At 42.6% G+C, this 18,726-nt stretch overlaps 1 protein-coding gene across 3 annotated transcripts in view; it reads right to left on the bottom strand.

Annotated features, from left to right (window-relative positions):
* COLEC11 (collectin subfamily member 11) overlaps positions 1-18,726 on the bottom strand; it is a 43,140-nt gene that overhangs the window by 14,663 nt on the left and 9,751 nt on the right. For 2 of the 3 annotated variants that reach the window (XM_074991226.1, XM_074991228.1), the window contains exons 2-3: positions 14,473-14,628; positions 7,595-7,666 (exon numbers count right to left, since the gene is read on the bottom strand). In XM_074991226.1, the coding sequence (XP_074847327.1) occupies positions 7,595-7,666; positions 14,473-14,602 (202 nt within the window). In that variant the 5' untranslated portion in view covers positions 14,603-14,628. Of the gene's footprint in view, positions 1-7,594; positions 7,667-14,472; positions 14,629-14,937; positions 15,001-18,726 lie in introns of all 3 variants that reach the window. The other variant, XM_074991227.1, reaches the window with a different exon arrangement.

The raw sequence follows: 18,726 nt of genomic DNA, 5'->3' as shown, positions 1-18,726 counted from the left end.
CCCAGTACTAAAGGACTCTTTAATATAGTGGAAAAGGGCATAACAAGAACCAATGACTGGAAGCTGAAACCAAACAAAGTCAGACTAGAAAACAGCACATTTTTTTAATCACAAAACCAATTAACCACTGGAACAAACTACCAGGGAAGCAGTGGATTCTCCATCTCTGATTTCTTCCTAACAGGATTAGATAGATGTCTTTCTGGAAAAAATGATTTAGCCAAATAAAAATTAGGCCTTAGCAATACAAATTATTAAGATCAATACAGGGTAACTGGGTGAGATATAATGACCTGTGTCAGACTGGATGATCCAATGGTCTTCTCTTATATTGTCTGAACATATGAAATTGAAAACCAGATCTATCTTTTATGGGAGTTCATTGACTGGTAGTTATGTAAACTATCCTGTCTGTCATTCAGGTGAATAACCTGGATGTTATTGTCAGCTCAGATTTCTATCTAAATCCTCACATTCAGGCGATAATTAATCTTGCAGATTCTTTTGGTATAGTATCTATAAGATATTGCCTTTCCTATCCATCTGCACAGCTAAGACTCTCATCCAGGCTCTCATTAACTCATATATTGATTACTGCAACATCTTTCTTTCTGGCTTTAACAAGTGCAGTCTTATCCACCCCAAACACTACTGCAAAGATCATTTTCCTAACCTCTCACATCTCTTCGTATTGCTCCACTGACTCCCTCTTCTCTATCACATCAATCATAAGCTACTGGTATTAATTTTAAAAGCATTTAGCAGCCTCTCCCTACCCTCCTCATAATCTCTATGTATCAAAAAAGGCAAATTCCTACCTCTAACTGTTCTGTGATGCCAACCCCCATCGCCTACACATTTTCTCCCATGCCACTTCTTATGCTTGGGAAGAACGCTCCATAAAAATCTACAATGCTAAAAATTTCTCTTTACAGCTCTCCTTTGCAAAAAACAAATAAAACAAAACAAAACAAAACAAAACAACCTGCCTGTGATTCTGCCCTATAACATCTCATTTGCTTGTATTCCTCTGTCTGTATTCATCCACTGGCTCTTCTTATAATAGATGTGTTATTTATCCTTTCCCACAATACAAAAACCACCCTATGAAATTAATAAGCTGCAGGCTTAATACAAACAAGAGAAAGTACATACAAACACACAATTAACCTGTATCACTCATTGCCATGGGACACTGTAATCATTTACCCTTATCCACATACTTGTTGGCTACATCTAACAGATTGTTGAAGCAGGATTTACCTTCACAAAAGCAGTGTTTACTCTTGCCCAACATATCATATTTATCTGTCTGATAATTCTGTCCTTTGCTTGTTTCTACCAATTTGCAGGCACTGTAAAAATCATCATTATATTAGCTATCAAGGCTTGTGTTCAGCAATGTTACACACTCAAGGTGGCAATGTCATATTTGAATTCTTTCAGTTCTCTTGGGCGATCATCATCTGGTTTTGGTGACTTACTACAGTTCAATTTATAAGTTAGTGCTGAAACTTTTCCAGTGACATCAATGTGGGACACTACTTCAAATGTGCCATCTAGAAAGGCTAGTTGTGCTGCAGGTATCCCCCCAATGTCATCTGCAGTGAGGACTAATGCAAAGAATTTGTCTTCTATGCAACTACCTACCCTAGACTTGATAGGGTTTCCATCATAGAAAATGTTCACGTTTTGGTTCAATGGCTGTCAGCACCCCCACAATACTAATTGTTGGAACATCCCTGTGACTCTGTATTCCTTGACTGGTCTTTTAACACCTTAGGCACCAAGGCTGCAGTTACTCTACAGTGCTCTGTTGACAGAAGTCACTGTCAGAAGAGATTTCCTGACAAAACTGCTGTCAACAGATGGTGGCCGTACACAAAAGCTAATTGGAAGGGCTCTGTCCAGCTCCTCTCCTGACAAAACAGGAACCCAGAAGCACAGCGGACTGAGCTGGCAACTTTTCTGGGAGCCCTGGTTATCGAAAGAAGGAACCACTGAGCAAAACACAGCTTTTTTGGCAACAGAATCTGTCAGCAGTAGAGTTATACCTCTTGGCTGAGAGGCAGAATGCTGCCCATGAAAGTGCTGACAAACTGTCAACATAACACTTTTTTTGTGTAGACATTCCATCCATTTTGTTGACAAAACTGGTGTTTTGTCAGCAAAACTCACTAGTGTAACTGTAGCCATACTGGCCCTTACTGCCTGTTTGGCAAGCTTACGGATTCTGATATACTTTATAAGTCTTTGCTTCTCAAATATGTGTGTGTGTACACATGACATTGTTCACCAAGACTTTTGTACAGGAATCTACCATGAACACCCTTAAGGAAGCAGTAAAGTCATGTGACTATTGAATCAGAAATAAAGGAGATTTCATTTTAGTGAGAAGCTGGTAATATTAAAATATCTATTGAGATATTATTATCCCTCTTAAACCTTGATCTCGCATGTTGCTGAACACTTGAAGCCCAATCCAGTGAATTTAAATGAGATTATTCATACGCCTAATGACTAACATGTGCCATGCAGTGTAATAGCAGAAAGGTCAGATATATTCTGTATATTTTCAAACATTTATTTAAGGCACTAGGTAAATTAAAATGCTTTGCTGGGCCACTTTTATTTTTAGCTTGATGGTGCTTTCCAACATTACTGCCGTACCTCTTGCCCACTTCTCCCCCTTTCTTAGTTTAAATGCTTTAGAAAGTCTACCTTGGGCTGTTTAGAGAGGGCATTTGTATCGATCTGGGATGCTTGCTTTGGTATATTTGTTAATTTATATTGTTAACAAGGAGTTTGTGCTCCTGGAAATGTGGGCTTAGAACACAGGTTCATAGCTCCTTCAAATCATTTAGATCACTCCTGACACCACCACTCCCCACCACAAAAAAATCCATCTTCTGAGGAGAGAATGTTAATTGTGTTGAGGCATACAACCATTTCATAATTGTAAGAAATGGACACTTGGATGAGGTTACTTAATGCATTTTCAGCTGTAACTTTCATTAGGATTCAAACTCCAGTGGAAGGTTACTCCACTGACCTACATTATTCATCCTGGGACCACAGTTTAAGGTTAAGTCCTCCCTCAGATGCTCAGGCAATGTTTTCATATCTACAGTAGAAGTCCATTTATAGTAATTTAAACAGAGAAGTTGGCTCACATCATTTACTCATCATTCACTGAACCTTATATACAAAGTATTTTCCTCTTGCTTATACTATATAGTGATCTAAACTACTTTGGGTTACTGATTACAATTGTTCTAGTGGCCTGCATTTAATCTAAATCTTACCCAGTAATTTATAAAATGCTGGTACTGTACAGGTGATAATCTACTTGCAGAATAACCAAAAGCAATGCGGACAGTAACATGATTTTTTTTTAAAGAATATCTAGTGACATGGAAACACCACACAACTTAGCATTTTTGTTCATTTTAGATTAATGTCCACATGTCTGATTGTTTATCTGAACTCTGCAAAATTGGCTGCAAATAACACAACACTAGAGATTTTATCACAAGCTTTCCAGTAATACCTTCCAGGCCAGAAATTTAAGAATAGCATTTCTTATATATTTTATTTATTTATCATTGATTTTTAAACATTCATAATATCAAAGATAGTAGTTACAGTATCTTAGAATTATTTATCAAACAAATAAAACATATCAAGGTCACAAAAGAAATTACAGAAATGCTGAAATTCACAAAATGATAGTATAAATAGAAGATACTGCAAAAACTACAAAGGAATTAAATGCACTCTCAAATCAGCCACCATTTATTCAAATAGCACCAGAATACAATAAACATTAACAATGTTAACTACTATATAGATTTTGACTGTTAATCTTCCCTTTTTGGGGAGCCATGATTTGAAAGATTCTTTCTTTTACTTACTGTCTGTTCATCACAAAAGAATAACTAAATATAAGCCTCAGTAAAAATGTGCTTAAAATTACACTACACCTTAATAATTAATGGAAATGGTGCTTTAACACATCCATGGTCCATGATGCCGCAAGACCAGGACCACAAAGAAGTTAAAGACTGAACCAAAAAGTTTACTGCCCCAGTAACAGGTTGAGTTCTATAGATAGTGTAGCAATTAATAGTTTAGATCATGTGGCTGGATGAGCTGTTTTAGCATTTCTGTAGTATGAAATAAGTAAATATCCTCCAGGTGATGATCAGCTCACAGCACTAGATACAAAGTTAACTGGGATAATACTGGAAAAAATAACCGTGGGTCACGTATTTCAATATTACCAATTCTCACAATTTTACCACATATATTAGGTATTTTTCTTTATTAACCAGGAACAGGCATTTTAACAGACAAAATCCTTGGAAAAATGACAGCAGGCACAAGAGTTCACTAAATAAACTACATCTATTTATCTTTGGAAGAGAATCCACAGGCAGCTCACCTACTGTTGCTGGGGCTGATGTTCCAGTCACAATTCCCCTCTGGGAGGCTGAAAAAGCACTGAAGCATGTGCTTAACTTCATAAGCAGGACTAGTCGTATTGACACCAATGGGACTACTTACATGGTTAAATTTAAGCATGAGCTGAAGGACTTCTCTGTATCAAATCTGGAATGACCTTTTAGGTCTTTTCTAGATGTCAGAAGATGAAAAATTTAGTCTCCTTTTGTAATACTGATGGTTTTTGAGATGTGTCCCCCAATGGGTGTGCAACCATAGGTGGGCTTGTGTCCTGTGCTGCTGATTGGAGAGCTTCAGTAGTGATGTTCATTAGAGCTGCAGGTTCATTGTCCCTACTCATACTCTGCCACAAGTCTACACAGCGCAGGTGGGCTAATGTCCTTCAGTTCCTTCACTATCGCTGAGCCATATACAATAACGCTGAAGTAAAGGGGAGGAGGGTGAGCTGTAGAGCAGTCATAGGGGCATACATCTCAAAAAATATCATTATTGAAGAAGGTTCATAACTTCTTTGAATAGCATCTCTTTGGGTATTCCACTGTAGGTTATTCCCGAGCAGTATGTGTGCTGATTTCATGGGTGCGGAGGGGCTTGGATAGGGAGCAAAATGGAGGGTGAACCAGTCTGAATGATCTCAAGGACTCATCAGTCTGACGTTACGCATTCCCAGAATATTGCCAATCGCTCGCTAAATGATTTTAAAGCATTGATCAGATACATCAGTTGGAAGTGGTCGAGCAGCACCTATTAAAACTAGTGTTTGGACACAGAGGACTGGGACAAAGATGACTGTGGTCCAGATAGGAAAATTTCATAAGTACAAACTTTCTTTCTTTGTGGCTCAGAGGGGTGTCAAGGTTGGTATTGAGATGTGTGTGGCGTATGCTGGGACTGGGGACTAAACAGTCTTTTTTTGTCCTGGTATGCAAGGCTACGTCTACACGTGAAGCCAACATCGAAATAGCTTATTTCGATGTAGCAACATCGAAATACGCTATTTCGATGAATAACATCTACACGTCCTCCAGGGCTGGCAACGTCGACGTTCAACTTCGACGTTGCGCGGCACCACATCGAAATAGGCGCTGCGAGGGTATGTCTACACGCCAAAGTAGCACACATCGAAATAAGGGTGCTAGGCACAGCTGCAGACAGGGTCACAGGGCGGACTCAACAGCAAGCCGCTCCCTTAAAGGGCCCCTCCCAGACACACTTGCACTAAACAACACAAGATACACAGAGCTGACAACTGGTTGCAGACCCTGTGCCTGCAGCATGGATCCCCAGCTGCCGCAGCAGCAGCCAGAAGCCCTGGGCTAAGGGCTGCTGCCCACGGTGACCATAGAGCCCCGCAGGGGCTGGAGAGAGAGCATCTCTCAACCCCCCAGCTGATGGCTGCCATGGAGGACCCGGCAATTTCGACGTTGCGGGACGCGGATCGTCTACACGGTCCCTACTTCGACGTTGAACGTCGAAGTAGGGCGCTATTCCGATCCCCTCATGAGGTTAGCGACTTCGACGTCTCGCCGCCTAACGTCGAAGTTAACTTCGAAATAGCGCCCGACGCGTGTAGCCGCGACGGGCGGTATTTCGAAGTTAGTGCCGCTACTTCGAAGTAGCGTGCACGTGTAGACACAGCTTAAATGTCCAGCAACTGAAGAGTGATCTTAGAGTCTTTCAGGGTGTAACTGGAGGTATCAGTCTTTGCCACAAAGAGCTGTGTGCCCTCAATAGGGAGGTCCTCAAGAGAAGGCTGTACATCCTTCTGGAAGCCTGACAGAGCCATGATGCCCATTGCATCACACTATCCACTGTGCTGGACACATGAAGGGGTGCAGATTGCACCAGTGCCTTTGCCACTAATTGGCCCTCCTAAATATTAGCCTTAAGTTGGTCACAATATAATGCCAGTATCTACACAAATTTATTCAGTTTTGAATAGTTTATATAATTGTATTTTGCTGTGAGGGCCTGGTAGTTGCTGAAACAGACTTGAAGCATGGCTGAGAAATAAGCCTTCCTACCAATAAGATCTAGGTACTTCCAGTCTCTGTCTTAGGGACTGGCACTTGACTGGTGTTGTTGGCTGCAGGAATTGATGGTGTCCATCACAATGGAGCTCAGTGATGGGTGGGAGAAGAAGAATTCAGATTCATTGGGGGGGCAGGGGGGCAGATATAGTATTTTTGTCCATGCACTTGGAGGTCGATGCTGAGCTGCATGGGGCATCATGGCAGTCACATGACTTTTGGTGCATTGTAGGAGATGTAGTTCAGTCAGGAATATTGGCCCAGCGAGAGTGGGTACATCAGGCCCCCTGATTACAGTGGCCCTAATGAGGCATGTGATTGCCAAGATACATCACCAGATGGAAATGCCACTTAACAGTGATATTTAAAAAGAAGCATTTCAGGTCAGTTCAGTGAACTTAAATGAAACATTTTAATTTTAGGGATGTCAAAACATTTAATTTTGATCAAAAATGTCATTTCAAGGAGAAAAATCAAACACTGAAATGTCAGAAATTCCCATTGGATGGAAATTCTGAATTCCATTTAGTTCAATGATAGATTTATAAAATCACCAAGTCCCTCGAAGGCTTAGTTTAAATGACCTTTGCCGCAAGTACTTATACTCATTTTACACAGAGCTACGCTGTGACATAAGAAGTGTGCAACCCACCTAAGATCATACAAAATGGTTTTTGTCTGCACAAATTTTCACACTGGTATTAATACGCCAAAAGTGCATGTGCACACATGTGTGCGTGCAAACAGAAGTAGAGGACAGGGTCTGAAAACCAGGGTTTGAACTTGTTTTTTCAGTAAGCCACTAGTAATGTGCAGAAAGTATCACCCAGGCAGTAATAAGTATAACAGAGAAGCTACATAAAGAAATGGGAGTCTCAACAGAGAGCCCCAGGGAAATCAAGAGGCAGCATTAATGGGTCCTAAAATGAGTCTCTTTGACCAGGTGAGCAATAGCCACAGTCCCCAGATGGGCTGTGCAGGGCAGAAAGAAATAATTAAGGAAGCTTTAGTCACAGAAAAGACAGAGGGTTCTCACCATCCACCAGAAAAGCTTTTGATCAAGAATAACTTTCTTAATTCATTTTCCTCAGCCAAGATACCTTTTTCTCCTGAAGGTCCAACTCTCCCAGGCCGCCCTGGAGCACCTTTCTCCCCTTTTTCGCCAGCCTCCCCTGGTAATTGAAAAGGCAAGAAGAAGAAGAAGAAAGCATGTTAATCCATCGCTTCCTGTAGGCATCCCAGTCTGAATTGCCATCAGTCATAAAGGACTGGACGAACTTAATTTTCATTTGCTATGGGGAAAAAAGACATATGTACGTGCATTAAAAAAAAATGGAAATTTTTGGCTTTGTTTGAAAGCCTTCATTTTTTGCAGAAGAACCAGTCACATGGATACCTACAGTCAGGGCACAGGGCAGACTCTTAAGCAGCAGCACTGACAGCTGCCGTGGGCATAAGGGCAAAATGGGAAGAGAGCCCAGCTCCATGCCCCAGAAGGGCTGTAGCCAAGGGCAGAAGGGGCAGGGACCAGGGCATTCAGCCCTCAGCACCATCTGACCACAGCACTGGACCCCTCTGGCTCCTTCACAGCCAGGCACAGCAGCACTACTGTTGCAATTCAAAGGGGCCTGGAGCTCCAGCCACCACTATTACCAAAGCAGTGGTGGCTGCAAATGGAGCTCTGGGCCTCTTTGAATTGCAATGGGGGAACTGCCCCTTTTGCCTCCTCCCCAGTTGGCAGGCCTGCTCTTAAGACTATGTCTACACTACTTCATTTACCACAGCCCAGCTGAGCCGCTGTACCACTGCTGGTGAAGATGCCCTAAGCCAACAGAGGAAAGCTACCTCTGAAAAATGGGGTAGCTATGTCAGTAGGAAAAGTTTGCTATTGACATACTCCTGTTTGCCCCTGGGCTTCGGTGGGTATAACTTATATCACTCGGGGGCACAGATTATGCACACCCTTAAACAATATAATTTATTCTGAAGTAATCAAAAGTGGAGACGCAGCCTAATTAAAAGCCAGATGCTGTGGTTCTTATTCATCTGAAGCCAATTAGATTAATCACATAAGTAAATACTGCAGGATTAGTAGTAACACATCACCACCACCAAACTTAGATCATCCTGGCTGCTTAACTGTGTTACATCCCAGTTCAGTAAAGCACATGATCACATATTTATAGCCTCCCCTCTTCAGCAAAGCATGTAAACATATGTTTAATTTGATGCACATATTAAGGATTATTAAGTATGCATAAGTGTGTTCCAAATAATGATAGATTTAGACCTACAGGAGGAAATATGTTCATCTTCATTCCTGGTAATTTGCTGCATCTTTTAATTTCTCTAGTTTGAACTATGTATTAAATTCATGCTCACATAGGTCAGAGCACAAAATATATAATCTTAATATTTAAATAGCGGAGTTCATAAATATATGCTATCTTGTTTTCATTAATCAGATATTTGTGCATGAGTGCTTTGCTCTGTACCCTGGCTACTTATTTTTCATACTTTCAAATATCTGTGTTTATTAAATAAATAAGAATCTCAATAAGCAATCTCACAAAGCCCAGTTAAGAAAACAAAAGCTTCTGTGAAAGAGAAGAAAACCACAACTACATAAGAAAAGAATGCCAATGATTACAGTGAGATGCACTGCCATTTTGAAATTAAAATACAAAGCTGATACAATCATACTCTGTGGACTCAGAAATGCGAATATTGATAAGTGTCCCAATAATTTTGTGTCCTGTATCTAAAGCAGGGTAGCCAACATGTTTCTTCTGGCCCACGTGTAGTCACAGGAGTTCTCTGACACAAACCATAGCCACCCTAAGGAAGAAAGATGCATAAAGAAGAAAGATTGCTCAGAGCAAAATGGAGTTTCAAGTACCTGAAAGCAGCAGTTTCCACCAGCCTCCCCTCCTTATCATAGCACCACATTCACAAGCCCAAGGCTAAATGTGTCTCCTCAGGATAGCAGCATCAACTCATGTCTTCCGGCTCCTGGCCATCTACCCGTGCTGCCTTCAGGTGGTCAAAGCTGAGGGGAGGCCCCTGATCTCCATGAGAAAATGGTGCTGACCAGGGGAGCTGACAGCCTTGCCAGCCCTCAGGTAAGGTGTGAAGAGGTCAGCTCCATGGAAAAGGGATGGCTCAGAAGAAAGAAGTCTAGGACAGCCAGCCTTCCGTGCCACCCAGACCGGTATGCCCCCCTCAGCCTGCAATACTATGGCAGCATTTTTAAAAGGGCCCAGGGTTCCAGCCACTACTGTAGCAAGCAGCAGCCAGGACTCCTGTGCCCTTTTGAATTAGTGGGTCCTGGGGCAGTTGCCCCCTTTGCCATCAGTAGATCTGATGCTGACAACTCACAGAAACACTCATGATACTGTAATATTTAATGGTCTTTAGCATATTAAACAATTTCTGGTTTTTTTAGCATTGTGCAGACAACAGGATCCATATTACTAAGTCTGCCCCCTCTGCATCCCCAAGCTGATTACAGGCTCCTTACTTGCCAAACAAATCTTGGCAGTATTTTCCCTCTAGCCTCCATGGAGGCTCAGTGCAGGATACTACAGCTTGTTGTTTCACAAGTCACTCCAGAGCAAAAGCCATGGATCAGGGTCCCCTATGTAGATTGCTCCTGCTTCTGGACATTGTGCTTGCCTGCAATTTTTCCATAATTTGATGTTGCAGTAAGCTGATACTGTATGCCTTATTGGGAGGTAGAGGAAGTTTTCCCAGTCTAAGTTGCCCCACAACTCCCTGCTGCACTGTTCTTGCACCTTCTTTTGAAATACCTGATTATTAGCCTTTGTTGGGTCCCTTCCAGCTCCATGAGATGGTGCTTGGTTCTGCCAAGAGGGTAGGGGACTGGACTAGATGACCGCCAAAGGTCCCTTCCAGTTCTAGGAGATGTGTATCTCCAATTATGAATTTTTGGGGGGTGAGGGATAGCTCAGTGGTTTGAGCATTGGCCTGCTAAACCCAGGCTTGTGAGCTCACTCCTTAAGGAGGCCATTTTGGGGCCTGGGGCAAATAGATGACAACTACATGGACCACTGGTCTGATTTAATTTAGCAGTTCCTGTATTTCTCTCTTCATTAGCTAAGATATGGCACTCATGCAAATTGTAGAACGGACCATCTTAGTGGTGGAAATCCTCCCTCAATTAATCCAGAACAGATACAGCAAGAGCAACAGTAGGTTTCCTCACAGTGACCTCAACCAGGAAAGATTGTTTCTAAGGGTGAGAATACATCAATTTCTAGGCCCATTCATATGCTGTCCCTCTGTTCAGAGTGGCTGATATGCCAGTCAGCACCTAAGGTGCTTGTGGGTTTTGTGATGCAGACTGAAACCAGCAAAGAGAGAAAGCCTGGTCTTACTGGTTTGGAACCCCCTTCTCATGAATCTGACAAAACAGGTCTTTGCCCACAAAAGCTTATGCTCCAAAATGTTAGTCTATAAGGTGCCACAGGATTTGTTGTTTTTGCAGATATGGACTAACTCAGCTACCCCTCTGATACTAATTTATGACTTAGAATGTCTGATTCAGTTTCCACTTGTTGCACCATCTGTAAGGTGACAGTAGTAATATTGCCTCCCTCACCCCGTTTGTCTCTTCCTTGTAAGCAATTTGAGGCAGGGGCTGTGTCTCACTATACATCTGTTCAGTAGCTAGCACAATAAGATCCTGATTTCTGCTAGGGTCTCTAGGTTCTAGCATAAATGAAAGTAATAATAATAAACACTTAGGCTATTAAGAACCCATTTGCTGGTGATACCTTTTTGTCATCACCACAATATCCCATATGTGGGTGGAACAATTATCTGAGTAAATGAACAGGAAGAAAGATTATGGTCATTATGTTTTATGTGTTTCATTTGAGTTATTCATGTGTGGGACATTCCACCGAGAATATTAATACAGTCCCTGATCTGAAAAGTTTACAGGCTCAAAGACAAAAGACAGGACAAATTGATAAATCCAAAGCTTAGAATAGCTCAGATAGATTTTGGAATGTTTTTATATACATTAATTCTTCTCCACAATAAACTCACTTTTTCTGGGCCTGGTAGTAGTAGTAGCATTTTAGGAGAGATTTGAATGTAGTTGGTCTTAATTCTGTGTTATGCTTTTCTAATAACTCATATACTTTTAAATTTGTAAAGCATGCAGCATTGTGCCATGTGAAGTCCTAGATTAACGATCTTTCTTCTTCCCAGTCACATTTAAGTCTCCTAAGATGTAAGTACATGAATGAGTAAATCTATGTGACTCTTTTATTGCTTATTCCCTTCTTTTTCCAGTCTTATTTCCATTCCAAATTTCCTTCCTTCTCTATTTTCCATTTTCTTCTTCAGTAGCCTCTCTCCCTCATTCCTTTCTTTGGGTTCTCTTCCCTTCTCTTGAAGGTTTCTTTTCACATACAAATACTTCTCTGTGCCTCTCTCTCTCTCTCTCTCTCATCACCTTCTCTTTGGTCATCTCACTTGTCCCATCAGGCATGCTGTGCTGTCTCTGTGCATTATTAGGTCTCCCTTGTTATCTTTTTTCTATCCTTCCTAGAAATCCATCCATTCCCAGGGTATCCAAATTCCCCCACTTCCTAGGGTCCAAGGTCCTCTGTTCCCCACAACCTCTCAACATCTACTACAGGCATTCTCCAGGTATATGCTCCCAATACATAACAGGGATAGGAGATCTTCTAGGACATCCTTCTAAGGCAGTCAAACCCCATCTGGCTGTGTTGGGTTCCATTATGACATGCTTTGCTCCACTGTGGTCACAGATATCAGTGTCAGATGAGTAGAGGAACTATGGCATATTTAAGTGTTGCTGGTGAGCAGCATTCAGCTCTGTACATGAGCTGAGCTTTAGGGACATGCTCAGTTTAGAGCAGTGGTTCTTAACCTTTACTGCAGCCTGTATCCCTTTGGGTCTCAATATATGTTCTCGCACCCCTTATCAAAAATGGAGATGGGGGGCCTATGCACTTTTAAATGTATATTAAATATATGCAAAATAGTTTTGTTATTACTCAGCACAAATAATAGTACAGTAGGCATACAAATATACGCAAGTACTACCCAGAGATGTCGCGGAGTTTTGCTGTGGAAGTAAACTGTAACCGACACGCTAACAGTTAGCAGCTAACTGAATTCATACATAGGTTTGATTAAATAAATTAGCTGTACTTATGTTCCTGTGCTTAATTTGTGTTTTCGATGATTTACCTTCTAAAAAAATTTGGCATGTCTCACACCCCCTGAAAAGGGCATCACGCACCCCTAGGGGGTGCGTGCACCCCAGGTTAAGAACCACTGGTTTAGAGGAAACCTTGATCATTCCTGACACAATGGATTTGAGTCAACAGATGAAAGGCTCTATGTATATCACTACAAATCCTCTGAGACAGTCAGTCCCTGATCATTTAGTTTTGGCACTGGTGGCTTTTTAAGAGATTTTACATTAAGCTTTGCAGATGTGCATCACTGAAATTGTATATCAGTCTGCCTCACCAAGTCAATACTGTTTCTAATTAGGTGGAGTGACAGCACGAAAGGGTTTTCTGTTTTTAGCTTCCTCTTTGTTCTATGCCTCTATGCCTGACTGCCTCATTTAAAAAGAAGCCAGAATTACTGCTGGGAAAGTTCTGCAGTGGAACAATATTACATTTTAACAGTTAAGCACTTTATAAGCATTAACTAATTGATGCTTCCCAAACTTCTTTGAGGTGGTGTACATGTATAATCAGGATAACATGCAAACAAGTAGGAAAATGAAAGGTGAGAAGCTAACGGAGTGGCCCAATGACACAGAGAAAGTCAGCATCAGAGCCAGGATTAAAGTTCCTAGTTCCCTGTGTTATGCTCTGCACACTTGATCATTCTTCTCTGTCAGTAGATAATACAATAATAAATTGGATAATGCTGTTATTTGTGTGACAGCCATACTAAAGATGGCACATGAATAGAAAAAAATAATGTTCTGTCAAATCATGGATTATCTGAATGCATTGAACTAACATTACTCTACTTTTCACCTTTTTAATCCCCCCATTTTAGGTGTCAATATGGTTAAGACGCTAAAGGACAGTCTGTGAAAAGAAAAAAAAATCTCTTCCTGTTTACTCGGATCAGCTATCTGAAAGCTCAGAAGGTAAAGCACTTCTCAGTTGTGCCCTAAAAATGAGAGTTTTATTATTGTCTTAACTAGGGTTTCCATAGATGAACTGTCAAAAAAGAGGACACCCCTGCAAGGGAGTGTACCTGTATCAGTATCTACCAACTCACATTGCATTAAAGGTCTCCTCTTTTTTGAAAGTTCAGCTCTGGTAACCCTAGCTCAATGCTGCTGGCACTCATCTTCAACGAGTGACATCATTTGACAATAGAAACACTCAGTTCATCAGAGTTAATCACTGGTGGGCCACCACAGGGTCTGTTTACCTGAGCATGTGCAGGCGCCCTTGGCTGCCACTCCCAGTGGCTGCAGTTCACTGTTCCCAGCCAATGGGACCTTGTTTACACTTGGGTAAACAAACCCTCTGGAAGCCTGCCAGCAGCTAACCCTTATGAACTGTATGCTGCTGGCACTCCAGAGGTTCCCCCACCCCAATATAAACCCACTGAAGTCATCAGGAAAATCCATCTGAGTAACAAGGACTAATCCTCATGAGTGGGTTTTGCAGAATCAGGCCTCCAGTTTTTTATCTATGTTGTTTTAATGGACACAAATCATGTTACAAACACAAAATCCCAAACAAACAAACAAGGTCCCAAATGGTGTTTGGCCAAGTTTAGAAAACATTTCCAAATCCTGCTATGGAATTGTAAGGCACTTTGTAAAGATGTTAGTCCCTGCCGGATTTCCTTAGACTTGTCATTGGTTCAAATAAGCCTGTAACAAAAAAAAAAAGGGGGGGTTACTATTTGGGCAGAGAGACACAGACTCAAACATTACCTTTGAGGCCTGGAACAAGAATCTGAACAGAGCAGGAGTCTTCTGCAATATGTTGAGGATATCCAGATCTTAACAGTGAAAGGAAGGCAAGGCTAATTAGAGTCACCAGAAAAACCAGATCTCTCTTCATAATGAGCGCTTGCTGGTCACTGACTCCTAAACAAAAGAATGAATAAACAGTCATGGAAATTCCAAAGACTTCTAAGAGTTTCTGAAAGCACACACTGTGGGACCACAAGCGGAGACTGTCTGTACATACTCCGGCGTAAGCAGAGTGAAAAGAAAGAGTAGAGGTTGTATGCCTAATATTGTACAGTACTATAAGCTTTATGGCCATTCAGCAGTTTCTTTTAAGACTACACTGGTTAAGGTAAAATCCAGAAGACAAAGTAGGTGGTAAAAAGGACTGGATTCCGAGTAAAAGTCCCCCTTCTTAATAAACAAATGAATGAAAAGACCACTCACAAGTAAGACACGTTTTCCATATCAGTCTGTGGAAAAGCTGTCCTGGAAAGGTGGGGTTACAGTCTGTTGAATGAGGGAAAGTAAGAGGAATTTACATGGAAAAATATAAATATCTAAGTGGACATCTCCAGGTAGGAGAATGCACAAATTTTACCTTTTACAACTCTGATAGCTGCCACTGGTAATTTATAGACTACAGTGCAAGAGGAGTTATAAAGAAATACAACCTCAGTTGCATCGTAGAATGAAAAAATACACCAGAAATAAATCCAGAAGGTCCTCTACATCTGAGCAAGTTGAGTAACAATTTTAGAAAGTGACTTAAGACTAATCTACACATGAAGCTCTGCTGATGCCACTGTGCCACTGTACCACATATGGTGAAAGCACTCCATGCTGTCGAGAGAGAGATTTCCTGTCGGCCTAATAAACCACCTCACCAAGAGGTGGGAGATGCTCACCTGGGCTACGTCTACACGTGCACACGACATCAAAATAGCTTATTTCGATGTAGCGACACGTCTACACGTCCTCCAGGGCCGGCAACGTCGACGTTCAACTTCGACGTTGGGCAGCACCACATCGAAATAGGCGCTGCGAGGGAACGTCTACATGCCAAAGTAGCACACATCGAAATAAGGGTGCCAGGAACAGCTGCAGACAGGGTCACAGGGCGGACTCAACAGCAAGCCGCTCCCTTAAAGGGCCCCTCCCAGACACACTTGCACTAAACAACACAAGATCCACAGAGCCGACAACTGGTTGCAGACCCTGTGCATGCAGCATGGATCCCCAGCTGCCGCAGCAGCAGCCAGAAGCCCTGGGCTAAGGGCTGCTGCACACGGTGACCATAGAGCCCCGCAGGGGCTGGAGAGAGAGCATCTCTCAACCCCTCAGCTGATGGCTGCCATGGTGGACCCCGCTATTTCGATGTTGCGGGACGCGGATCGTCTACACGTGCCCTACTTCGATGTTCAACTTCGAAGTAGGGTGCTATTCCCATCCCCTCATGGGGTTAGCGACTTCGACGTCTCGCCGCCTAACGTCGATTTCAACTTTGAAATAGCGCCCAACATGTGTAGCCGTGACGGGCGCTATTTCGAAGTTGGCGCTGCTACTTCGAAGTAGCGTGCACGTGTAGATGCGGCCCTGATAACATCACAATGGCCAAATGAGCAGTTAGGTCAGCGTAACTTATATAGCTTAACATGGTGGTTTATTCACGTCACTGAGTGATGTAAGTTATAACAACATCAGTTGTACAAGTTGAACCTCCCTGATGCTTTACCCTGCGGACCTGACTGGTCCCAAACCTGGGGATTTTCCAGACTAGGGCAGGTCAGTCTGGGCCCTTCTGCTACCATCAGCTGTGGAGCTCCACTCTAACAGCAGCAAAGGTGCTGGCCTTGACTGAACGGGGACAACATTCATGGAAGAGGTGGGACAGCTGCATCTGTGGAATCCTGCAGCCACGAGGCTTCACTCCCAGCTCCCACCACCAGCAATGGGGCCAGGCTCCCAGCTTTAAGCCAGGGGACCTCAGCCTCCAGTTGTGGGGCTCTCAGCTGCCATACCTTTTCCCCTGAGTGCCCCCCGTCCCATCTCCATGCCTCCCCTAACCTTCCTGAGTTTGAATGACACAAATCAGTTATTTACAACACTCTGGATGCTCTGGGAGGGTTGTGGGAGGGCCACCAGCTTTTCCCCAATCAGCACTCCACCCTGGAAGCACCCATGTATGCCAGAGCACAGGTGTTGCCAGATGAGGGAAATCTGTATTGTAGTGGCTCAACCTGTAGTGTGTAGAACCTCCTAGTTCATTGAAGTCACAGCCTCTTATAAATATGTCAGTGAAAGAGACTTCATACTGTTATGCTGCAGAAGCCTTTTGGAAAAAGAAGCTGCCCAGAAATAGAGTTTGACTGAACAGGTCACCAAAATCTGATCTAAGAAGAGGTCTGAAAAAACACTTTCAGGACAGAAAAGGCTTATCCAAGTCTCCTGATTTCTTCCTTTCTCAAGCACCCTGCAGGAACAGGTATCTGGAGAAAATGAAAACCAGATCAAATCTTCAAGATACGGAGAAGATATCAGTCACCAATGCAGACTTCTGTGTGGTCTTGGCACACCAGTGTGCAGGTTTAAGGCTAGACTGAACAAACTGACATCAGGCTGTCAGGGCTCTGTCCCCACTCTGGCATGCTGAGTGCAGAAAGTGGGGGCCAACAAAAACTTAACACATATAGCCTATCCATAGGCTTTACTTTAAAACTTCCAAAGGTCACAGATCTCCTGGACACTAGAGGATATGCTGTCACCACTCAGGTAAAACAAACCCCATTTAACCCAGGAAGACACACCTGGGGATATCTTCTCATGGGGGTACCCAAGCTTTTAACCCTCCCTCCAGAGAGAGCTTAGAACACAAAACTGTAGTTCAATAGCTGGTCTTCTAGCCCAAGGCATATACGTACACAGACCCCTTGTCAGGACACAGGTGTCAGATCAATTGCTTAAAAACAGTAATTTATTTACAAAACCAGAGAAAAATCATAGGGTTGCACGCAGAGAAAAAAAATATTTCCCTGAGATTCAACTTACAAAAGTTACGGGGGGGGGGGGGGGGGGACATCAAGTCAAGTGACCCATAAAAAAGAACAGAGCAGCAAAAACAACAAAACAAGCAATAAGAAAACAGGTAGCCAGTCCAACCAAATTCAAAATAACCATAACCTAATCACATTTAACTATACATTTCCCTTCTACTTACATCTCTGTGGCTGATTTTGAGACAGTCAGGATATTTATGGGATTTGTTTTCAATTCCTTGGGAGATATCCTCTCCCTCCATCTTTCCTCTGTGTCTTCCAAGCAGACAAAAGCCGCATAAACTACAACTGCTCTCAGTTAAAAATTGTCACCTCACCCTCATCAGCTCACCTGGACTCAAGTTACCTCAGGGGGAGACTAACCCCTTCCCTAGTCATTCATAACAAAACAGGTGGTTCTGTGTAGTCTTGGCACACAAGTGTGCAGGTTTTATGGCTAGACCAGGGATTCCCAACCTATGGGTCGCAATTAGATTTGTTAATGGTTGCCAGCAGCTCAGAGTTGCATATGACTCCTAAAGAGATCATTTGCAGCTCCTTAATGCTGCCACATACAGCAGCTCTCTCTATTAATAGAGAAGCAATTATGAATTACAAAGACAGCTTCTCCACCTTTGATACTCATAGCCATCCCAGGCAAGACACTTAATAGACTCTTGCAGTAAATACGTTTCACCCCGCTCCACCTTTCCCCCCTTTTGCCCTCCCTTCTGTTCTATGTTGCTGATTTGTCAGTTTCCATTTTTGTTTGGGACTTCCCCCAACCCTCCAACATTCTCAGCCCCGAGTGTGAGCCCTCCAGCCAGAGTGTGGGATTTAAGCTAGTGGGGGAGTGGATTGGGTATGAGTGTCCTTCCCCAACCACAACTCAGATCAAACTATAATAAACATAGTGTTATTTTATTCTTAATATATTTTCTCTTTTTCTATGAATATATAAACATGAGGGGACTCAATTTTATATTCTTGCCTCAGGCACAAAATTAGCTTGTTATGGCAGTGCTGCTCCCCAGCCCACCCTCCATTTTTGAATTGCCTTGGGTCACCAAGTCGTCTTGAATTGCCAGAATGGGTGCCTGTCTGGAAACGGTTGGGAACTGCTGGGCTAGACTGAACGAACTGGTATCAGGCTGTCATGGGAGTAGCTCAAAGGTTCTGAAGTGGGACACGAAATTTTTTA

Source organism: Carettochelys insculpta, chromosome 3, assembly GCF_033958435.1.
Source record: "Carettochelys insculpta isolate YL-2023 chromosome 3, ASM3395843v1, whole genome shotgun sequence".
Lineage (NCBI taxonomy): Eukaryota > Metazoa > Chordata > Testudines > Carettochelyidae > Carettochelys > Carettochelys insculpta.
This window is presented reverse-complemented; position numbering and strand designations above follow the sequence as displayed.